Source organism: Colossoma macropomum, unplaced genomic scaffold (genome assembly GCF_904425465.1).
Source record: "Colossoma macropomum unplaced genomic scaffold, Colossoma_macropomum, whole genome shotgun sequence".
NCBI lineage: Eukaryota > Metazoa > Chordata > Actinopteri > Characiformes > Serrasalmidae > Colossoma > Colossoma macropomum.
Genome location: NW_023494796.1, coordinates 29210581 through 29235320, shown reverse-complemented (window position 1 = coordinate 29235320; position 24740 = coordinate 29210581). Strand labels below are relative to the sequence as shown.

Below are 24740 nucleotides of genomic sequence, written 5' to 3'. Positions count from 1 at the left end.
TAAAGTTTATCACATATACATGTGTGATTTTCCGAAAGACCAAATAATACACGTTTCCACAATAATCAATAATTCACATCAACATTATGAACAATAAAAGCCATTTGTTTGCCAATTATTATTTTATTTATTGACAGTGCCAAACAAGTTCTGTGTCTGGATAGTTTCCACAATATTAAGCTGTCTTCAATACGTACAGATGTTACGAATTTGGGGCGACGTCACGGCCACGTCACGCTTGAAATAGCCAATAGCAGCGCTCTTTCTCTGTTTTTACCGCTTACAAACAAACCCCGGAGCTCAGTAGCAGAGCCTGCAGGTAATCAGTTATCTGTCAGTGAATCTCTGCAGGGTTTATTCACAGCTTTATTCAGCCAGACCGTCTCTCTGGGGGTTTATTGTTCTCTGCGGTTCGGAACTGAGCTAATTTGTCTTGGAACACGAACAAGGAAAGGTGGGTTAATTGATGTTGTTCTTCGAGATAACTGCGCTGACTGACTCCTCTTCCTTGTTTTTCTGAGAGGCTGCTCAGATTTCAGCCGCTGGATTGATACTTGGCTGTGTTTTCGGAAAGGTGGTCGTTAGGTGGTCTCAAAAAGGTCAGGAGAGATACTGATAGTCCCAAATGTGGGTTGGTTGTCGTATGTTTTACGAGGGTGAAGTTGGTTGTTCTGTTCGCCAGGAGCTTTTTCGAACTGTCCCGTTCCACCTTAAATGGTGCAGCGGTTACATTCTGGCGCCCCAACAAGCGGCTGGGGAATGTTGTTGTTGTTGTTATCGTCACTTATATAGTCTCGAGGGTTAAATAGCGCCATTATTATCACCGTATAGGTAGATAAACTGATTTAACCAACACTTTTTGTCCTCCTTGTCTGTCTGTCTGTCTGTCTGGCAAAACACGGAAAACAAACCCAAACCCGAAAGTGAAAGTAAACCTAAAGACAGTGAGGTAAGCAGGCAGCTTCCTCAGGTGGCCGTGGCTAAGATATTTTACTGCTGTAATTGTATGAAGTGGTCAGATAACTGTAAACATGCTGATAAAATGAGAATGAACACTTTGAATAAGCCCAAGACGTCACATATGTTGTAATGTAGTAAATAAGCAGAGCTTGTAGGTTCACACATGTTAAAGAGGAACTCCAGATTTCCTGATTTCTCCATAATTCAGTGGTTGAGATGTAAACAAAGTCATGCAAAGTGGTTTGGTGTTGAGCGGTTTGGTGTAAAATTCACTTGCATTCTAAAAAAAAACTTACTGACTCAGATGTCTTTACAGTGGTGGTGATAGGAACCAGGCATCGCCATGACTACAACACAGATATAGACATTTTATTCACTATCCAAAACCACCAGTGAACCTACACCAATGTTTTGGTGGTTTTCGAAGTGAAAATAAGTTAACGTATTGTCTCCAGGGGTCGAATTATAGTATTTTGCTCCAAATTTTAGTGCAAGATCTCTATTTATCTGCTAAATTTAACATTTAAAAAAACTAAAACATAAAATAAAAAACACATCATAACTTTTGTGCCTTATTTTATGTTTTGTTTTTGTACCAAGATATTAAATTCAGCAAATAAACATTATTAAAATGTACAGAAGTGTGTTCTTTGTAGATGATGTGTTCACTTATTTACACTCATTCGAAGCATGTAATTTGACCAGGGGTGCCCAGACCTTTGCAAACGTATGTAATATAATGTAACAACTAAAATGCAAAGGTATTAACCATGAACGTTCTTTCTTTCTCTCTGTCTGTGTCACTGTCTGTCCAACATGTGCAGAGGTTCATACACAGACATTGATGGGCCTTTTTTGCGTGGTCCACTTGGATGTTATTCGCTTGCTGTTATCTGAGCGGAGATGCCGGGATCAACCACCAAAATATGCACATCGTGCCAGGCCACCATTGGTGTGGCAAGTAAAATATGCAAGGCCTGTGGAGGAACACAGCCTTATAAAGTACTTAAACAGAAAAGACTCGAAAGGGCTAAACAGCGGATCGTACAGTCTCCCCATGCACTGAAGGCGAATGCAGTCAAGTTAAAGGACGCTGCTTATGTGCATGTGAGTAAAATATCATCAGTTTCAAACCTGTTTAATGGGTAAAAATCCACCCATCTGTCTGTAAATGTGATTCATCCACACAAACTCTGGGCTAAAACATTATGACCACGCACAGATGAAGTGAATAGTCTTGGTTATCTTGTAATATCGGCGTGTGTCAAGCTCTGGGTTGTATTAGATGATCAGTGAGCAGCTGGCTGTCTTAGTCACTTTGTTGGATGCAGGAGAAATGTGCAGACGTGAAGACCTGAAAGACTTTGACAAGGGCTGAATTGTTATGTCCATCTCCAAAACGGCAAGGCTTGTGGGACGAACCTGGTCAGCAGTGGTGAGTCCCTACCAAAAGCGGTTTGAGGAGGGACAAACCATGGGCCGGCGATAAGGTGTTGGGCACCCAAGGCTCATTGCTGCATGTCTGCAATGATCATGTCTGATTTAAACTAAGTACAGAAATGTTTAATGATGGTGCAGCATGCCATGTGCTACCCTGGGCTCAGGAAGGATGCTGGAGGCAGGAGAAGCATCTGCAGCAGCCATATTTTTCATTTTTACTAACAAAACACAAACAAATTGACCACCTCTTAGTGGCTACTACACTAGACTATTTGGTCTCTCTCTCTGTTCCCTCTCTGTTCTTTTTAAAGGTGCCTTTTAACAGCTTCTAAACTGAGAGGGAGAGAATTTGTTGCTCCGCCTCCCCATCACCCCCCCCCGCGTGGATCGAACGTAAGTTCATCCTGCGTCCTCATGGGGTTTCGTCCTTGCTCAGGGTTTGGGCCCCGCCTTCCTGACGGCTGTCGCAGCTGTCATCAGGGCCCGGGGGATGGGCGTATGGCACAAATGATTACAGGAGGAATCACAACACACAGTGCATCACACCCTGCTGTGTATGGAGCTGCTGAACCACAGACCAGTCAGGATGCTCATGCTGAATGCTGTGCAGTGTTAAAACACCTCCAACTGGTAAACAAGTGTTGGAACTGTTAGAGCGATGGAAGGTCACCTGGTCCGATAAGGAGTCCTGTTTTCTTTTGCATCACAAGGACGGCCGGGCACGTGTGCACTGTTAACCTGGGGAAGTGATGGATCAGGATGCACTGTGGGAAGAAGACAAGCTGGTGGAGGGAGTGTGATGCTCTGGGCAATATTCTGGTCTGAAATTTCATTTGGACGTCAGTTTGACACGTGCCACCTACCTTAACATCGTTGTGGACAATGTACACCCCTTCTTGGTGATGGTGTTCTCCGGTGGTGGCAGGATAATGCGCCTGCCACACTGCACACATTGTTTGTGAACGGGAACAACATGTCCAATCTGCGGCGGCTCCAATTAATCTTACAGAATTTAAAGGATGTGCTGCTACATCTTGGTGCCAGACACCACAGAGCACCTTCAGAGGTCTTGTAGAGCCCATACCTCGGCAAGTTGGAGCCGTTTTGGCTCCACACAGAGAACCAAAGCTTATTAGTCAGGTGGTCATAATGTTTTGGCTCCTCAGTGTGCAACATTGTTACTTGTTTTCAGGTAAATATTATTGTGAAACAGTAACTCCAGGTCATTATGGTCTTCCATAGTCTTTCCCTCAAAGCTAATTTCCATTTTACATGTCGTTGTGATTTCAGCTTCACAATCTGCAGGCTGCTGGATACATCCCTCTTCTTCTGCTGGGGAAGAAGAAAGGGTCAAAGGTGATGACAGAAATCTTGAACTTGTCTGAGAATCCCAGCCCGCAGGAGCGAACGGCATACAAAGCCATACAGTCTGTTTTTGAGAATTTTCTGAATGGTAGGTTCACCTGATGTGTACCTTACAAAATCAGTAGTAGTTACTTGTACAGTGCTGGATAATCCAGCGCCCACCATGTTCCTTCGGTGAAAAATAGGAAATCTCCACTTGTTTGTGTTTGATTGTGCAGTACTGGGAAAAATATCAGTCGTGTAAATTGGAAAAGTAAATGAATCCTCCAGTACTCCACACTTCTGTTCGCTCTCTGCTAGTTTAAGCAGCCGTATTCTGTTTTTTCTGCATTTTATTGACTTATAAGGTTCACTGTTGACAGGTGTGGGTTTATATGTACCAAAAACACTTTCATTCATTTCCCAAACAATTACCAACCTCTCTTGATCCCATACACTCTTAAAGATGGTTCTTCAAGGGTTCTTTCGTAAGGAAAATGGTTCAACATAGAACCATGAACACTCAAAGAACCCTTTGCCCGATTAAAGTGTTCTTTGCATGGTGAAATGGTTCTTCAGATTGATGGAGAATGTGCTGTAGATGGTTCTTTATGGAACCTTTTTGAGAATGGTTCTCTATAGCACCAAAAAGGGTTCCTCTGTTATAGATATATACAAGCTTGACATCATAAGAGTTTCAGAACTATGTAGAACCATTTAATGATACAAAATACCCTTTAATCGTGCAAAGGGTTCTTTGAGTGTTCATGGTTTTATATAAAACCATTTCTTGACTAAAGAACCCTTGAAGAATCATCATATTTAAATAGTACTTCAAAAAATTTAAGTTTTTTCGTGCTGTGCACTGCAGTGGATACACTGTTCTATCATATCTCATCATGTATGTATGTATTTATTTATTTATTTATTCACTGTTTACTTTGATGGGACCACCTGTGTTACTACCACTCAACCTGCAGCTAGCCCACCTGTCTCAACCCAACCAGTCCCCCTCCAGTCTTCCACTACCTCATTCAGCTGCACTGCTGTACCCATATCAACATCTACTGCATTTTCAAATACCTCCCCTACCTCCATGGAATCAACCTACCCAGCATCTACTTCTGACCTGCTGTCCTCTCCATCCACGTCCAGCACACCAACGGAGAAGGGTGAGCAATCTGTGCAGTTTTCAGGGATATACATGAGTATATATGACTGCCACAGTTATTACTATTATAAACATTATTGATTATAGTTTAAGCATTAAGATGTAAACAGATTCATCCAGAGTGGTTTGGTGTGAAACGTTCTGTTCTAGAGAAACTTACAGAGTCAGAACTGTTCACAGTGGTGGCAATAGGAACCAGACGTCCACCTGGAAAAGCTCCCTCACCTTTTTCCGTGCCAAGTTCACTTTTTCAGAACTCTTCATTCTCCACTCTGCAGCACAGAGTAAACAAAAACTGTTTATTTTATACCTAAAATGATCAAATATTAACCCAAAACAATCTAATATCGACACTACTGCACAACAACTATATTACTCTGTCAGTAACAGCACAGTCATTTCAGAAACACAGTACTGTTGGGATTAAAGTAGATCCCCTGTTTTAATCTAGGTAGTAGTACTGAGTTGGTGTTAAATATTGATTTTGTTCATCTGAACCAAAATTTTGCTTTACATTGTTTGAGTTCCAGTTAAATTGCTTGTTACCGTATTATTATTACTCTATTCTTTAAAGTGAAAGAGTGGTGTACCTTTGATATATATTATCTGACCATATGTTCTCATCCACATCACACTTGATGTCATGTCGTGCTTATACACGTACAAGTAAGCCCTTGCTTATTATGTTCAGGGCCGTAATGGACCATGCATTGTGAACCAGACAGCTTCGGACGTTACCCCTTTTTATAGACGGTCAACATCTGAATAGAACTTCAGCTCAGATGAGGATGAGCTGCCATTGGCCTGTTTACATACAGTCAATCAGCAGTTTGGCTCTATAACCATTAGAATTTTGGCACAATGTGGCATATTAAATTGATAAGCAGTTTATTTCCATGTTTGATAGTAGAGATAAGTGTAATAGTTTTGTAGATTTGTAAAAATACAGTTTTGCTGAGATTGAGTGAGAAGTAATTGACAGATTATTGGAAATTGTGTTGACTGTATTCAAGCAAGGAGGAAACTGTTCATGGTTTCGTCCAAACAGACTGTTGTTCTGCTAACTGTGTGAAGAGTTTTGAAAAAAAGAGAAGTGAAAATGCTTGTTAGCATTTAAAAAACTGTAACAACACCATAAAATATCCAGAGCCACCATGTTTTCTGTAAATTCAGAACAAGTTGTGTGTGGCCTTTTGTGTTCCTTTGGCAGATTAAGAGCTCTTAAAGGACCTATGTTCTACACTTAGAACGTTTGTTTGAGTTTATGTACCAAAACAGTCTGAGGTTATTATTACATGCCCATTTTCCCTTTATTTATCCCTCAGAATCAAACAGACTGTTGCTGTGCCAAAAGAAATGATCCACAGCTTTTGAACTTTATGCTGGTAGCCGTGTTCTGTGGGTGGCCCACAGAACACGGCGTCCGTTATTTCTATAAACAGTCTGAAAGGTGGACTTGTCAGACCACAATACATGTTTCTGCTGTGCCCAGTCCATTTCACATGAGCTCAAGCCCAGAGAAGTCGGCGGTGTTTCTGGACATTGTGGATGAATGACTTCCCCTGTGCATTGTCTTAAAATTCTTTTGGACTGTTTCATAATGATGGTCAGATATAATCTATGAATATCTTGTCTTTATACTGTTTTTGTTTAAATACAGGTCAAAATGGTTTTACAAATCACTGTTTTATTTGCGTTCCACATACTGTCTTTGTACATTAATCACTTTTATTTCAAAAAAGCAAAGGAAATTCAGTCTTCCATGATCTGAGCTCTGTAAGTATGAGGTCACTAATCTCAGTTCCAAAAAAGGAGTGTTTTCAGGCCGAGAATTACGTTGGTTGGTTGGTCAGAAAAAAATGGATGGATTTTATTTCAATAGTGAGAACATCATTTTACATAGAATTCTTTTTATATGTAGGGATTAAGGTGTGCTATCAAATGACATACAGACCAAAGCAAAAATCATGACTTTCCTCTAGTTTAAATAATTTCTCCTTTTTTTCTCCAAAGGCAAAGAAGCAGTTCCTGAGATGACAGCTTTAACATCTAAGGCAAGTATACAAAATATAATAAAAATATTTTGATAATGAAACAAGCACATTAATTCATTATTCATTCATTCATTCATTTCCTATTTTGACTATTTTAACTACTTCTTTAACCACAGTCTCTGTCTATTTGAAAACGATTTACCACCCACAATTTTTATTGTTCTTGAGACCTTGTAGGTGGTTTGTTGCATAACAAATCTCCTAGTGCATACAGTCAGGTCCAGAAGTATTTGGACAGTGTCACAATTTTTGTAACTTTGCCTCTGTACACCACCACAGTGGATTTGAAATGAAGCAGTGAAGATGTGAAGTGTGACTTTCAGCTTTAATTCAAGAGATTTAACAAAAATATTGCACTAATCAGAATCACAGACATTTTTACGTAGCCCCTCCATTTTCACAAGCTCAAAAGTAATTTATCTTTTGACTGATGAGCAGTTTCATGGTCAGGTGTGGCCTGTTCCCTTTTTATTCCACACTTACAGAGAGAAAAGGTCTGGAATTGATTCCAGGTGTTGCATATGCATTTGGTGGGTGTATGTAGCCAGTTTGTGTTATGCGTGACCCACGGCACAGCTGGTAACATGAATTTCAATGATTTTAGCTAATATCTTCAACAGAGTGAAACATATACATCGCAAATGCATTAATATGCAGTGAATAATATGATAGTGGCTATTTTGTTCCCTGATGTAGTTTCATTTATTGCAGAATGCTGTATGTACAGTGTGCTGTTGAGTCTAAAACTGATATAAAACTTATATTTGTGTATTTAATGTGTTTATTTATTCATTTTTGCTAGCGATGCGTCACTTTGGTTGTGTTATTAGCAGCAGGCGAGTAGCCTACTAAAGTAGCTAGCCAACAGCTACGCCTTTATTCTTACCTGTCTCTCACTAGAGTGTTCTCCAGTTGGCTTTTACTGAGCATTGAGTAGCGTCTAGTCCAGAGGTCGGCAACTCAAATGTTAAGAAGAGCCATTTTGTCCTTTCGAAAAAAATCAAACCTTTTTGGGAGCCACAACAATGTATGTCCTATTATTTAAGTAATGTTCTACGGTCTTGGCTGTAAATATGTCTCAGTATGTTCCATGTTGTAGTATAGGCTAAAAAATATATAAAACTTTGCTCTGCTTTAAGCTTTAGCTGCTTTTCTCGCATCTCCAGCAGGAAACTTTTCATCAAAAGTGGAATAGTTTCTTGTAAAATGTCTCTCAGTGTTCAATTGAAGTCGCTTCTCATTTGCCAGCATCTTGATCTAATTTTCCCGTTCCACCTTTAATGGTGCCTGAGGCGCCAGAATGTAACTGCTGCACCATTTAAGGTGGAACAAGAAAATCTGAACAAAATGCTAACTTCAGCTTCGCAACTTTTTAGTGTTTGACAGTTTCTGGTTGCAGATTAAACATATCAGGAAACCAGCTGGAGTGATTATAAACATCAATAAGTCCATCATCTGTAAGTTATGGATGTTCATCTTAAATCTCTCTCTTTGCCGTTTCGTTAGCTACTAGCTAGGCGAGATTGTTGTCTGTGTTGCTATGGTGACCAGCAGTCTGCGCTGATCTTCAGGGTTAAAGGGTGAATCAGCAGTTCTACATTAACTCCAGAGTTTAAGACCATTTATTGTTAAACTGTGTTGAACGATCAGCAGAGCTTTATTTTACTGTAAAGGAGGATTATTTTATTTTTTATCTATAAATCTGATTCAGCTGTGGAGCCACAACAGGACAGTAAAGGACGTTGCCGACCCCTGTTCTAGACTTTAGACTTTAGGTTATTTGCACGTCAAGCAAGTTACATTTTAATAGAATCAAAGAGGTTTCCAAACATACCCCTGCTGAGTGGAAAAAGTAGAAAAAAGAAACAGTAAAACATGTAACATTGGGTTCTTCTCAGTTTACAATACAGGAACCATTAGATACTACCATCTTGGCATGTCCTGTAGATATTTCCAGGTCCCTGCTGTAATTAATACACTTATTAGAACAATTGCATCCCTGTTCAAACACGGTTTGACAAAGGTGGTTGACGTGGTTTGAGATCACATGAGACGAAAACCATCTACAAACTGGTCTTGCAAGTCTTTGTTATTTCTGATTCTCAGCTATGCTTTTTCGTGGTTAAATAAGCCCCCCAGTAACTAACATTCTCCTGTGCGCTTGCTTCGGAGATTACAATTTGTTTACTTGCTATGAATATAATAAAAAACAAAAATATACTATTTCTTCTAGAAGCAGAAAATGAAACCAACTCCTAAGACTGAACTTTGGAAGAGAGCAAAAAATCCCTCCATATGTCTTTGAAAAACTAAAAGCAGATCTCCTGAATGAATGGAAGTAAATACTGAAAAAAATTCTGTATTTAGTTGTTGAAATTTCTGTGTAATTTTCTGTTAAATAATTAGTCTGGGTTATTTGCCCCGATTGAAATTAACTAATACAGCTCTTGTAAAACTAAACGGTTATACTGTTACGTTTGTTTATTTTGTAGATAGCAGTGTGTTATTTAGTTGCACAGGTACATTAGCTTCAGCCTGAAAATGTTCAGCATACTGTCCTATTTGTTGCTTAATTGCTATTGAGGCTGTATTTTAATGTTGAGTGTGATCGACTGAAGCTCAGGTGACTTTACCAGAACTCATGAAAACAGTGTGTGTGTGTGTGTGTGTGTGTGTGTGTATTTAGGGTCAAGGTCCTGACAGCAGTGTAGCAGACGGTCCTGATGTCCCCGACATCACCAGCGTTCTGGATCTGCAGCAGATTTTCCAGTCTGATGACATTTCATTGGTCAGTCTCTTCTCTCAATCAGTCCCTTTCATCAGTCAGCCTTCCTGTCCTGGAGAGAGCAATACTGTCCTCAATAGTAAATTAAATACACCAGTCAGGCATAACATTAAAACCACCTCCTTGTTTCTACACTCACTGTCTGTTCTATCAGCTCCACTTACTATATAGGTCCACTTTGTAGTTGGACAATTACAGACTGTAGTCCATCTGTTTCTCTGCATACTTTGTTAGCCTATTCTTCAGTGGTCAGGACCCCCACAGGACCCCCACAGAGCAGGTATTATCGGGGTGGTGGATCATTCTCAGCACTGCAGTAACACTGACGTGGTGGTGGTGTGTTAGTGTGTGTTGTGCTGGTCTGAGTGGATCAGACACAGCAGTGCTGCTGGAGTTTTTAAACACCTCAGTGTCGCTGCTGGACTGAGAATAGTCCACCAACCAAAAATATCCAGCCAACAGCCTCCTGTGGGCTGCGTCCTGTGACCACTGATGAAGGACCTAGAGGATGACCAACACAGAATGTGCAGCATTAGATGAGCTGTCGTCTCTGACTTTACATCTACAAGGTGGACTGACGAGGTAGGAGTGTCTAATAGAGTGGACAGTGAGTGGACACAGTGTTTAAAAACTCCAGCAGCACTGCTGTGTCTGATCCACTTATATCTACAAACATCCTGCGCCTACAAACACCACAGGGCTGTGGGTGGCTATCCAGACGGCATGACTCAGCGTTCCTCTAGACGTCTTCTATCCACTCGTGGACTTGTGGAGTCAATGCCACGTCAAGTTGCTGCACTTTGTCAAGCTAGAGGGGGCCCTATGCGATACTGTTTCCTGTCCCAGGACTTTTGGCATGTCAGTGTATATAGACTCTTAGATGGTTCTTGGATTAGAAAAATATTTAAAATATTATAAGCAGATTCTTTAAGGAAAACATCCATGGATGTGACCTCGCTTCAAAAAACGCTTTTTTCTTTTCTTTTTCTTTTTCTTTTAGGAGTGTATACACCATGTCTCCAGATCAGCACTCATCCTCTCCCTGTTGTTTTTCTGTAGGAGCTCGACAGTCTAGAGGACTGGAGACCCACTAGTGAAGACCCGGCCGAGATAGACAGATCCATCCACCAGGTTCCCGTCTGCACCCTTGATCTGGAGCCCACCTACCCCTTCTCAGAAGACGATGCTCATAAGCTGATATATCCATGTAGGGATCCATGGAGTATGAAGGATGTGTCCATGGAGGTCTCTAGCCTCAACATGGGGGAAGACAGCAGCCTGCTCCAGCACTTCTACAGCACCTCTCAGGACCTGACTGTGACTGAGAGAGGCAGGACTTTGGACACTCTCGACACAACGGCACTGATCCCAGTTGGCAGCAGTGACAATGTCTTTGAGGTTCCCAGCGCACACACTCAGGGGTTTGAGGGCAGCTTAGAGGGAGGGTGCTGGTCTTACGAAGGGCAAAGCTGAGAAAGCCAGCAGGGCTCCTGACTACGTTTTTTCAAAACCATCCCAGAAGCGTCCCAAAACATTGTGTCTGCAGTCCTGACTGTCCCAAATATTGGAACGGCTTTTATTTATATAACTGTGAAATTCTTATGCTACCCATCTATCGAATCCCAAAAACAATGAACAATGAATTTTGATCCAAAGGAAACTAAACACAAAAATGATGTAGTGGTTTCATAAATTATTGTAAATAAAAGTATATGAAATTAATGTATAACTAACAAAATAAGTGACTGATAATGAGTGGGGCATCTTAAATGCCTTGACAGTATCTGACATATTATTGGCTATTCATCGTGCATAACAGTTGCTCAGCTAATACAGCCTGTGAATAGTAGGCTACTTCTGGATTAAGCCAGGCTTTAAGCTTAAAACAGCAGTATAAGAATACAAAATGTTATTTTAGTGTCTGTTACAAACCCTGTAAGCTAGAGCTGCTATAAAATGTGAACATGCACCATCGCTAGTGTTGTGCTAACATGGCATTACAAAAGGAAGCATTATTGTGTACAGATATACAAAAACTGGGTAAAAAACAAAAGTTGCTGCATGTAACATTGGCATGTGATTACATATACGGTACATTCATGATGATATGTCTGTTTTTTTTACAGCTATTCAGTGCTAATTTAGGGGAATGCATCGGAAAACAGATTTTACATCACCAAATGCATTTTTTTATTGTGCCTGGGATGATGGGATGGTATTAGTCAGGAGCCTTGGACCTCATATACTTAAATACTGATGCACTTGTAAATAAGACTCTAGTGATATTTTATATAAAAAGATTTATAAAAAAACAATGTTCAGCTTCAAAAAAACGTGTTTAGTTTCAAAAAAACATTTCTATAGGAGCTGATTTAAGCTGCCCTTCTTCGTAAGAAGTGCAAGTTTTGTACAGCAGTGTCGTAATGGAAGTGGTTCCATTTTGCACTTTTAATCACTTTTTAATCGCAGCCCTGATTCTAAGGCAGGCATGTCAAACTGGGGACGTTCCGGGCCAAAGCACTGCGGGGATTAGCGCTTACCATCATCTAACGCTCTGAATTTAGTCAATGAAAGCCTTGCTAATTAGCTGATGAGCTGAATAAGGTGTGTTTAATGAGGCAGTGTGCTGAAGTCTGCAGTGTTGTGGCCTGCAAGGACTGGAGTCTGACACGTGTTCTAAGTAAAACTTTGTTATTCTTCTTACAGCTGATGCACAAGAAAGTGAAGACTGACAGGTAGCTAGCCAAAACAGATGCCACTTATTACAACCGTATTGTTAAGCTACTCAGGTAACAGTTTACTGTAATTGTGCTTAAGCTAATAAACAGCAGTCCAAGAAAAACAGTTGAAAATTAACATTCAAGAGATGGTTTTGTTTGAGCGTGTGATGCCGCAAGCCTTAATTGCATCTTTCGTGGTGCTACTTCGCGAGCTAAAGCATCTTTTACCTCAGCCAACACTGGGTGAGTGAAGTGATGCAATGTTATTAATCACTTTATAACGTTATTGCATTATTTTGTGCGGCATTAATTAAAAAAGCTGAAGTTCTGTCATACGTATTATGGCCAAAAGTATGGGGACACCATTGACCATTATACCTATATGAACTTGTTGGACGTCCCATTCCAAAACCATGGGCGTTGATATGGGGTTGGTCCCCCCTTTTGTGGCTCCACTCTTCTGGGATGCTTTCTACAAGATTTTGGAGTGTGTCTGTGGGAATATGTGTCCATTCAGTTAAGGTCAGACACTGATGTTGGACGAGAGGGCCTGGCTCGCAGTCAACATTCCAGTTCACCCCAAAGGTGTTCAGTGGGGTTGAGGTCTGTGCAGCCCACTGGAGTTCCTCCACACCAAACTGGTCAAACCATGACTGTGTCCGGAGTAGCATACATACATGTTCGGAACTGTATATTACTCTTCAGTATCCAGTATGACAAAGGTCATGTACTACAGGACAGGGGCGTGTCTAGACAGTCAACGTCAGAGACTGAGCCAATCAGACTGACTTTAAAACCTGTCCTATTTTCCTCAGCCTGTCAATCACTGCTTAGCAGCTGTTCTAGCTGCTTTTCATTAATGTATGTTTGTGTTTTGGTCAAGAGCTGGGCCTTTGTGACACCGTACCATAACAGAGGGAAGGAAGTTGTTGTGTGACTCCACACATTGGCCTGAAAAGCCAATCCTGAGTGGATTGTTTACTTTAGTAATTTATTGTTTTAACCTTGTTATGTACACAGTAAGTGAACTTTATTTAGTTGACAATGTAAGCCCACCTTGAGACCAGCAGAGAAAGCTGGTGTGGCTTTTGCGTTGCACTGAGTGCAGCAACATTTGGACAAATTTTTCATTTCGCCGTTATTAATGTTCTGAAAGGTTCAATTTAGGGCTATTACAAATATCCAGACGCTTACGTCAGTGGTTACATCCCCCTGAAATGACCATGTTGCATTTTGGCATGCAGTATATAATGAAGACAGTTCTGTCCATAAGCTGGAATACTTTGCCACAGCAGTACGTCATTCAGGTCGCTTAGACGTACTGGAGAAATTCATGTTGGTCACATGCTGCACACTACTTTTGGTATGCTAGCAGTATGTAGTAGACTATTTCAAACACAGCCCATGTCTTTATGGAGCTCGCTTTGTGCACAGGGACACAGTCATGTTGGAACAGGAAAGGGCTTTCACCAAACTGCTGCCACAAAGTTGAAAGCATATAAAGATGTAAAAGCATTAACATCACCCTTCACTGGAACTAAGGGGCCCAAACCCTGAAAAACAGCCCCAGCTCACTATCCCTCCTCCACCAAACTTTACTGCTGGCACTCTGCGTTCTGGTAGGTAACGTTCTCCTGACATCCACCAAACCCAGATTCATCCATCAGGCTCCTGGATAGTGAAGTGTAATACATCACCCCAGAGAATATGTTTCCACTGCTCCGGAGGACAGTGGGCCGTGCTTTACACCACTCCAGCTGACACTTGCTTAAGCTTAGGCTTGTGTGTACCAGCTCGGCCATGGAAACCCATTCCATGAAGCTCTAGACGCAAAGTTCTTGTGCTGATGTTGCTTCCAGAGGCAGTTTGGATCTCTGTGGTGAGTGATGCAACAGAGGATAGGCGTTTTTTTATGTGCTTCAGCACTCGGTGGCTCTGTGAGTTTGCATGGTGACTTGTTCTGTGGCTCAGTTGTTGCTTCCATTTCACAATAATAGCACTTACACTTGACGGGCAGATCTAGCAGGGCAGAAATTTCACTGATTGGCAAAGGTGGCGTCCTATGACAGTGCTATGTTTACAGTAACTGAGCTCTTTAGTGTGTTGCTGCCAGTGTTTGTCTAAGTGCTTGGCTGAAAAACACAAACAATTAAGAGAGGTGTCCACAGACTTTTGGCCATATAGTGTGTATTATTCAGTTAACAACATTTAATTGGCTGTGGACAGGAAAAAATCACAGTGTCTTGATTTCCATTGCCCTCACTGACTGTTCTCCCAGGGCCACTGCTTTTGTACTGTTTTTCCTTTTGTTTCAAAACTTACTAGCTAGCCAGCCTGTGATCAATAGAGAAAAGATGTTTCATGTTCAGTGTCAAATTTGGCTGATTTTTTTTCTTTTTTCTTTTTTTCTTTTGCAAACTTCAGAAGAGTCAACAGAGTGCAAGAATTGATTCTCTTCCTGTTTTGCACATATGGTCTTGCACTTTATTGCTGACTTTAATGATTTAATGACTTTTGCACATGCAATGCTAGAACAATTCGAAATATCACCAGTGTTGGAAATAAAGAATTTTCAGTCTCTGAAACTCAAATGTTTGTGTTTGAAAACATCTCCTGAATCTGGCTGAACCTGAAATGGCTTCCTATGGGACATTTGCATGATGTAGCGACCTGAAATTCATCCTAAACATGGTGAATAACTGCTTCACAGTCTAGAAAGGCAGTGTTCATGCAGTGCACACTCCTTAGTTTTATAACGAACAGTGATTTTAATTGATGTTTTGGAAGGAAAAAAATTGTTAATCTGTAATTGATTGATTACTTATTTTGAGTAGCTACCCTAACATTGTTGGACATGAGGACAACCTCTCATCTCATAAATTAGAGACGCTTGCTAATTAGCTCACTGGAATGGACTAGGGACAGTGTTTGTTGACATTTACTCACCTGATAGAAAGAAGAAGAAAGACAAACATGAGGCTGGATTAAGTGTCAGCTGCCTATTGTTGCCCACAGCTTGTATAAATCACTTATACCACAGTCCTCATTTGCCATAGGGTGTCTCTTTGTGCCCTTCTGGCCTCAGCAGCAGCATTTTACCCAGAATTCCTTGGGATACAAGCTAGGACCAATCAGATTGGACGTGTTTGTTCACAGCTGCCTGACCAACATGGCAGAGAAAAAGATATTCATGTGAGTTAAAATGTATTTGTTTATTAATTTAACTCATTATTGTGCCTCATTATAGTACTTGCAGTCTGGATTGAGCCACTATAGACATGGAAATTAGCTAATTAAAACACTAGCATTAAGAACAGTTTCGCTGGTTCCAGTACACACAGAGCCTGTACACTGCACAGGTCTTTCCCGAACGAGCACCTTGAGGTTTCTTTCCTTCTGTGTTACTGACATTACCAAACCTGAATTTGTCCACAATATAAAGGGATTCATATACAATTGACCTTTATCACCACCTGCCTAATATGCGGTTGGTCCTCCATGTGCAGCCAAAACAGCTCCAACCCACTGAGGTAGCGACTCTCAGACCTCTGAAGGTGCCCTGTCATTTCTGGCACCAGCAGATCCTTTGAGTCCTGTAAGTTGCGCAGTGGAGCCGCTGCAGATCGGACATGTTGTTCCAGCACATCCCACAGATGCTTGATCGGATTGAGATCTGGGGAATTTGGAGGCCAGGGCAACACCCTGAACCTCTTTATGTTTCTCAAACAGTTCCTGAGGCAGGGCGCATTATCCTGCTGAAAGAGGCCACCACTGGAGAACACCATCACCATGAAGGGCTGAACCTGGTCTACAGCGATGTTCTGGTAGGTGGCACGTGTCAAACTGATGTTCACGTGAAAGCTCGGACCAGAACTTCGCCCAGAGCATCACACTCGCTCCGCAGGTTCGTCTTCTTCCCCAGGTGCATCCTGGTGCCAACGCTTCCACAGGTAAATGGCACACATGCATGTGTGTCTTTGCTCTTTCAGTTTCCTCATCACTGTTTTTCAAAACAGCTTTCTTCTTGATTTGGAGGACAGTGAAGTTTGTGTATCTGCTGAATGTTGTGGTTCTCCACAAGGGGTAGAAATTACCCACTGGCTCTGTGAGGTAAAGTTGAGAGTCCGTTGCCATTTTGTGTGGTGTTAGGTCCTGATTTACTCTCTGCAGAAGGGAAATTCCATGCAGATTCATTTTGGCCTGCCAGCATTTGTCTCTGCAAGAGTGACCTTTGTTCCCTTTGTCTTGGTTTCAGGTTGCTCTATTGTCCCCATGTTCTTCCCTTTTTAAATGTGCTGGCACAGTAGCATTCAGGTGTGCAGGTAGGGGGCAGTAATTGTTCACTTAAATGTCTTACCTCTAAAAAAAAAAAAGTTTTATTTTTAAAGGAGAACACTTTACATACATAATTCAGTGGTTACGATGTAAACAAAGTTGTTCAGGTTGGTTTGGTGTGAAATGCTCTGTTTTAGAGAAACTTACAGACTCAGATGTCTTTACAGTGGTGGTGATAGGAACCAGGGGTCACCATGACTACAACACAAATATAGACATTTTATTTACTATCCAGAACCACCAGAGAACCTGCAGTTGTCTTCGGAGTGTTTATGTGTGACATTGATGATGGTGCCATAGTAGAAAATCTAGAAACAAAAAGTTTTACTGGGGAATATTTTGCCTTGGAACACCCAACATGTTTCCCTCCACCATGAACAGATTAAAATAAACCGATTAAAATATGTTTTAGTCCAAACCTTTATCACAAAACTATCATAAACAGTGTCTCAGACTTCAGGCAGTGAATTCATAACCATTTAATATAATAACTTTCTGTGAGGGAGCTTTTAGAGGGGGACGTCTGATTCCTATCACCACCACTGTGAACAACTCTGGTTCTGTAAGTTTCTGTAAAACGAAGCATTTCACACCAAAGCACTCTAAACGACATTGTTCACATCACAGTGCTTTACTTGTGCAGACATTTTGAAAAAAAAAAAGGTGGCATACCCCTTTAAGAGAGAAAATATTATGTACAGTGGTTCGTTAATGATCTTTTTAATTGCAAAAATGCTATAATATCATTTGTCCAGCAGATGGCGACATAGAGGGGTACTAAAAGCACAGAAAATTCAGCTCCAGAAAGTCTTGTCTATAAATTTTTATCCCTTTTCATTAAAGACTTTCTCATGGGCGCCCTCTGCTGTTCAGCAGTCCTGTTTTTAATATAATGGGGGAAATAGTGTGTGTGTTGTGCTGGTGCAAGTGGATCAGACACAGCAGTGCTGCTGGAGTTTTTTTAAACACTGTGTCCACTCACTGTCCACTCTATTAGACACTCCTACCTTGTCAGTCCACCTTGTAGATGTAAAGTCAGAGACGACAGCTCATCTGCTGCTGCACATTGTGTGTTGGTCATCCTCTAGTCCTTCATCAGTGGTCACAGGACACTGCTGGCTGGATATTTTTGGTTGGTGGACTATTCTCAGTCCAGCAGTGACACTAAGGTGTTTAAAAACTCCAGCAGCACTGCTGTGTCTGATCCACTCAGACCAGCGCAACACACACTAACACACCACCACCACGTCAGTGTTACTGCAGTGCTGAGAATGATCCACCACCCAAAAAGTACCTGCTCTGTGAGGGTCCATGGGGGGTCCTGACCACTGAAGAACAGGGTAAAAGGGGGCTAACAAAGTATGCAGAGAAACAGATGGACTACAGTCTGTAACTGTAGAACTACAAAGTGCACCTATATAGTAAGTGGAGCTGATAAAATGGACAATGAGCGTAGAACCAAGGAGGTGGTCATAATGTTATGCCTGATTGGTGTATGTTAACTTATTTACACTAAGAACATCAAAATGTCATTTGGGTGCTCAAATGTTTGCACATGATAAAAAATTAGATCTCTGCTTTTATTAGGTTTGACTGGTTTTGATCAGCTCTGCTTTTCTTTATGGTACTAACGTAGTGTATTAGGCTGTGTCCGCTCTTGGCTGCTCTCTGTAAGTATCAGCATCACAGCAGGATTCTTTGTTCAAATCACTGTAAGAAGTTGATCATGTTGTTGTCGTCGCTTGGTCAAGTTAATGGCTGTGGTGTGCTCCATCATCGCGTTCCCCCGGGCGCCCAGAGAATGTTGTGGTGTCATTCTGAGGCACCATCTGACCCACAGAGGATCAATGATGCACTCTAGCTCCACCTGAAATGGGTGGAGCATGTGGTATGGTAAATTTGGGCTGGCCCATTTGTCACTGACTTCACCCACATTTGGTAGGGCTTCGGTTTGGGCCGTTCCCAAATCTCCAAAACTGGAACTCTGAGTGGATCCCAAACCCTGCCACGCTGGAAGCAGAATGAGGAAAACTGGTCAGCCCAAATTTGTATTAGTGTTTTTTTTTTTTTCTTTCAAGAAAGGCAACTATTTCAAATCTAGTTGTCAAATTGATGGTAACTTTTGGTTTTTGACATATATATGTCAAAAATATGCTAATTTCTTGAGTTACCATGGACCAGAAAACAGGAGCTCCAAGCTAAGTTCGAGCAACCAACTCCCTCTCTCTGTTTGACTCTGTAGCATGAAGTTTAGTTGTGCTGATTGCTTTACCTTTGGTTGACGGTTTTTAATCAGGTCTGTAAAACATTTCTTAGTTGTTAGAGCAGCATCTCTTGACCGATTTAAGTGTTAAATCTTTTAAATTGCATAGTTCAGTATGTCCAGAGCTACCTTGAGTTTTACAAGTTCGTAGAATTTTCGAACTGCTCTTCTAATTGATGGTATATACGTTAGAATTACTACACTAATTCTAACTCTGCAGCTTCTGCTGTTTTACAACATAAAACAGCTTTCAGACAAAATAATTATCTTTGGATCCCTTTTCAGAGCTCCTGACATCCCCTCATCAGAATATTAACAAAACACTCTTTAGCTGCTAGCACACGTTAATAGTGTTAGCATTAGCTAACATCCAAACTGCTGGTGATGAGGAGGGACAGTCTAGAACTGCGCCATCTGCTGGCGATGAGGAGGGACAGTGCGAAACTGCACCATCTGCTGGCGAAGAGGGGGGACAGTGCGAAACTGCGCCATCTGCTGGCGATGAGGAGGCACGGTGCAGAACTGCGCCATCTGCTGGCGATGAGGAGGCACGGTGCAGAAATGCGCCATCTGCTGGCGATGAGGAGGGACGGTGCAGAACTGTGCCATCTGCTGGCGATGAGGAGGCACGGTGCAGAACTGCGCCATCTGCTGGCGATGAGGAGGGACGCTGCAGAACTGCGCCATCTGCTGGCGATGAGGAGGGACAGTGTAGAACAGCACCATCTGCTGGTGATGAGGAGGAACAGTGCAGAACAGCGCCATCTGCTGGTGATGAGGAAAGACAGAGCAAAACTGCACCATCTGCTGGTGATGAGGAGGAACAGTGCATAACTGCGCCATCTACTGGTGGCCTTAAAAACAGTTTAGAACAGTTTACAGTTCCTGTAAAAAGATTAAAGTTAGATGCTGTGCTTTCTCTTGATTCTCTAAGCTAATACACAACCTGCAGTCTTTTCATAAAGACGTGAAGGTGCTCTGGCTGACAGCACACTCAGATCGTCAGATGCAGTCATTAAATCATGAATATGGCAACTGCATATCTTAGTACTCAGGGACGTTCCATGTAAAAACCTTGTAATTTGTCATATAAAAATTCTTGGATTTGTGCAACATTAATGTTAATTTCTCTGTCACGTTTGCTATTATGTTAGCCCCATGCTAGTGGCAGTTTTTGTACATGCTAGTTAGCAAAATGTGCCACATCCTTGAGTTTTCTTTGGCCCAGTACAAGTCTGTGTCCTCGGCCCAGATCTGGCCCACACACTGTAAAATGAGCAGAACTAATGGATGTGGCCCGAACCTGGCCCAGCTATGACAGTCACACCAGAATTGGCCCAAAAATATAGACACAAGGCCAAACCGTACTCGGCTGAAAGGCATCTGGTCCTGTTTTGGCCCACATGCCTAACACCTGCCTGGTACACGACCAACACTAGTCTGTCATTGTTATTCTCTGTCTGGAGAATAACTGGTTATTGGTATAGGGTAGGGTGCTTGAACCTCAGTCTACAATGTAGAATGCAAAGCTGTTACCCCTTACACTATACCAACCAAACTACACCAACCACCTACACTCCATGGATGACTGGCAAGGAGTGGCACCAAAACAGGTACATATGACAGCTCCTGTGAGTAATGCAGTAGCGCCAGAGGGCAATTTTAATTTTAAATACCCTAGTTTGACCATTAAATGGCACCAAAGGGCGACTTTATTGTGTAATACACTATTTTGACTAGAGAACTTGCAGAGAGGAGAATTTCCACTCCGCAGTGTCTTCCGGGTTTCTCAAACGCTAGAGGGCGCTCCTGAGCGAGTCCAAAATGAACGGGTTACTATGAGCAAAATCATAGTTTATAAACGCTTAAACATACATACATATATACATACATCATCTAAACCACTTATCCTTCTGGGTCGCGGTGGGGTGCCGGAGCCTATCCCGGCTGTCATTGGGCGGAAGGCAGGATACACCCTGGACAGGTCACCGGTCCATCACAGGGCAGACAGACAGACATACACAGTCACACACACACTCACACCGCTTAAACATTTTTAATGTAAATAATACAATTATTTCCTGAACACAGAACAACATAAAACCTTTTAACACTGCTGCTATATTTTTAAGAGCTTTTAAACTCGAGTCTCATGATCGTCCATGATGTCTGTGAGCGCGAGCAGCCAATGAGCTGCTCCGTTCGCCAGCCAATCAGCACTCAGTAGTAATGTTAGCGTCCTGCTGCCCAAAACCCGTTTGTTGTAGAAATAAGGAAACATACAGGTGAGTTTTCTTTGCTTTTTTAGTTTTACTTTCTAAAATTAAAGGGAAGTTCTGTGAAAAGTGATTAGAAACGAAATTAGAAACTTTTAGTTGTTGAGCTCCATTTACTCCCATTTATTGTTGACTCACTGGGGGCGCCCTCTTCTTTTTTGCAGCCCTGTTTTTGATATAATGGGAAATAGGAAGTGGCCAAGCTCATAAACCGGCTCTGGTTTGACCACTAGACAGTCCTGACTGAATGTCCTTATCAGTCAATAACCAGCAGATGGATGGCTCTATAAAGACAACACATTTGGTAAAGGTTTAAAGTACTAACTTTAATAACTGAAACAGATGCAGGCATATAAATGTTGACTGAGTAAATTTGTATAAATGTACAAGCCTGTCAAATCCTTTGATCTAAGTTTTTATAGTTTTTTGATAAGTTTTATTAATTTAAACAGCCTTTCTTTGCTGTATTCCATACTTGTGTTTACCTAGACAGATTTTCCAAACCATGCCTCTGTTCTGCGAGACATCAAAAAGAAGCCATTCCTTCCACAGTCCCGCACAAATGGATCAATGAAACAGCAACATGCTGAAATAAAAGTGCACTTTGTCATGGTTACCAATAGAGAGCACACGTCTAGATCCCACGGACAATCCACAGCTCATCCACACACGGCTTTTCTATACCGTATTCCGTACTTGCGTTTACCTAGGCTCATTTTTCTGAAATAAAACTTGTGGTTTGACTGGTTTCCAACAGAGAGCACACGTCTAGATCCCGTTAGAAAACCATGGGATGCATTTGCAATCAGCCACCTGTTAAAGCGTTAGGAACACCTCGGTTCAGCACAGACTACCAGCACACATTTCTCAAATTACGTTCTGGCCTTCATGGGCTTTGAGTCATTAGAAGATGCATTTTTTGTGTGTGTCTTGGAATCTTCAAGACAAACCCCCAAAAAAAAGGCTGCTGTGTGTGAAACTTGGTGGCTTAGTGGGAAAAAGCCTTGGCCTCAGATGTGGGAGGTTGTGGGTTCAAGCCAAGAAGAAGAAGAAGAAGAAGAAGAAGAAGAAGAAGGGAGAGGGGAGAAAGGGGAAGACAAAAGAGAGCAGAGAGCAAGTGAATGAAATGGGTAACATTTTAGTTAGCTTGCTAAGTAAAGTGAGGGTCCAAGTAGGTAGAATTTTTGCATACCCAAAGGGTTAAGTGCAACTTTTTTTTTCCAGCAAAATTCTGCATAACCCCCTCTTGTCCTCTCTCCTGGGCCCCAGGGGGGGAGACGGGTATACCTTCCCCCCTGGTTCTTGGGTTGCGCCCTCCGGCCTTCCTCGCACGTCATGCATCATGCACCCTTCACCCTGTGTGTGTGTGTTTCACCACCACCGTGATGTGAGGATCCTGCTCGGGATACGAACCGATAACCTCCAGACTGTAGAGGCAGGGCATCTACCAGTGAGCCACAGGATCTCGCAAATGTCCTTCTTTTTTTTTAACATTTGTCTTTGTTTTTGCCATCTTTACTGATGAAGACATGCAAAAGTAAGGCTTGAACCAACAACCTTCTGGTTGTAGAAACATCATTTATACCAGCAAGCCACAGGCCCTACAGGGAAGCTCCTTTGTTTTTTTTTGGACATTTGTCTTTGAGATTCCCAGGTTGTGCCTCTACCCATGTTTAGGAACATCTTGATGACTTAAGGAAGCGATGATTCCAGCTCTGGAGTTCTTACCGTAAATGTGAGGACTGAATGCTTTTAGCCTTACAATAAACACTTGTAATAAAACTACACTCATTGTGTTTTTTGCTCTTGATGTGAGAAGGACTTCAAAGAAAGTTATATTTTGTATAAAAGTTGTTTTATACTGTAAAACAGCTGCGTTCTAGTTAACGTGGCAACTCTAAAAAGCATTCAACATCAACGTCAAGACCCGTTCTGAAATATAACAATATAATATAATACAACGTCTCATAGATGAGATGTGTTAAGAGGCAAGTTCAAAAAAAGAGTTTCACACCATTTAATTAAAGCAAACAATGCACACACCACAAGCTTTTAATGCAGTTTAACCTGCTTCGTTGATCAAACACAGCTTGGTGCTTCAGGCTTCTCATTCATGGTAACTCAAGAAATGACCATGTTCCCATGTCAGGAAATCAAAAGTTACCATCAATTTGACAACTAGTCTTACTGTAGTTGAGGCTTTTGACCTAGAGTAAGTTCTAAGCTTGGGCTGCCCGGTTTGCCTCTTTTTGTTTATAGTGGGGTTTTGAGCTTTTATTTTTCCCCCTTCAGCTTTTCAGTTTTGGATGTCTGAAAAAGCTTCAAACCTAACGTTACCTCATTCACCACTGGGGGAACTATTTTTCTGTGCAGCAGTTTTGATATTTCTTTTTTTAAATGTGCCAAAAATTGGCTAACATTACATATAAATAACTGAACAGCCTTGTACTTCGTTTATTTACTTTGTTGCTGTCCCAGTATATGAACAGTATTTTTGACTTAACTTTTCTCCGAAATACTGGATCAGAGTAAAGGCTCCTACCAAACATCAAACAACAGTAGATTTCAGTCTTAATAAATGACTGCAAATACATACAATGTAGAATGTTACATTTGAAACCTAACTAAATGTACACATACAAAAAATCTCCTAATTATTTGATTTATCCTGATTTTGAAATGTTCCCCGATAAAACGAGGCTGTCAGAAAGACCACAGCTGATCATCACAGTAGGCAAAGTACAAAGTTACCACTAGAGGGCGCTCTGTAATGTCTTCCAGGTTTCTCATATGCTAGAGGGCGCTCCTGAGCAAGTCCAAAATGAATGGGTTAATATGGAGCATTTGAGCAAAATCATAGTTTATAAATGCTTAAACGTTTTTAATATAAAAGAATACACTCATTTCCTGAACACAGAACAGCATAAAAAAATGTAAAAACTGCTGGTATATTTTTAAGAGTTTTAAAACACAAATTATAGGGGTTTAAAACAACGTCAGTGAGCACGAACAGCCAATGAGCTGCTCCACTCGCCAACCAATCAGCACTCGGTATCAGTAATGCTCACCTTCACCCAATGACATAAAAAAATGATATCTTTATTGTAGCGTAACGTATTAGATTTTTATTTGAAATGTAATGTTTTAGTACTTCAGTACCATAATGTAGTTTAATGTTAGAAAATAATGTTAAAATCTCAGTTTGAAACTTTTCTCTTACTGTCACCGCAAATACTGCATTTTGGCCTTACAAGAACCGCTAGAGGGCGCTCCGAAACATTAACGAACGTTTCGAGTTGAAAATCTAAAAAAGGAAAGCGGTCAAAAACACGTTTTGAAGGCCACCCGCAGATGGCGCAGTTCTGCACCGTCCCTCCTCATCGCCAGCAGAT

The 24740-nt window shown here is 41.4% G+C and overlaps 1 protein-coding gene across 2 annotated transcripts; it reads left to right on the top strand.

Moving 5' to 3' along the window:
• The first annotated feature begins 290 nt into the window (after positions 1–290).
• LOC118816719 lies at positions 291–15054 on the top strand. Of its 2 annotated transcripts, none has more exons than XM_036583266.1 (7): positions 291–454; positions 1787–2067; positions 3691–3853; positions 4725–4916; positions 6929–6969; positions 9656–9757; positions 10814–15054. In XM_036583266.1, the coding sequence occupies exons 2-7, from the start codon at positions 1864–1866 to the stop codon at positions 11225–11227; spliced, it is 1116 nt and encodes a 371-aa protein (XP_036439159.1). In that variant the 5' UTR covers positions 291–454; positions 1787–1863; the 3' UTR covers positions 11228–15054. The 2 variants fall into 2 exon arrangements, with proteins under 2 accessions (XP_036439159.1, XP_036439161.1); XM_036583268.1 differs by lacking the exon at positions 291–454 and adding an exon at positions 464–949.
• Positions 15055–24740: the final 9686 nt, after the last annotated feature.

Bases quoted from the DNA above. Each gene is read 5' to 3' on its own strand.
- LOC118816719 (XM_036583266.1), top strand. From the start codon at position 1,864: ATGCCGGGATCAACCACCAAAATATGCACATCGTGCCAGGCCACCATT. The intron at 2,068-3,690 runs GTGAGTAAAATA...TTGTGATTTCAG, and splicing joins AGGACGCTGCTTATGTGCAT to CTTCACAATCTGCAGGCTGC. The intron at 9,758-10,813 runs GTCAGTCTCTTC...GTTTTTCTGTAG, and splicing joins AGTCTGATGACATTTCATTG to GAGCTCGACAGTCTAGAGGA.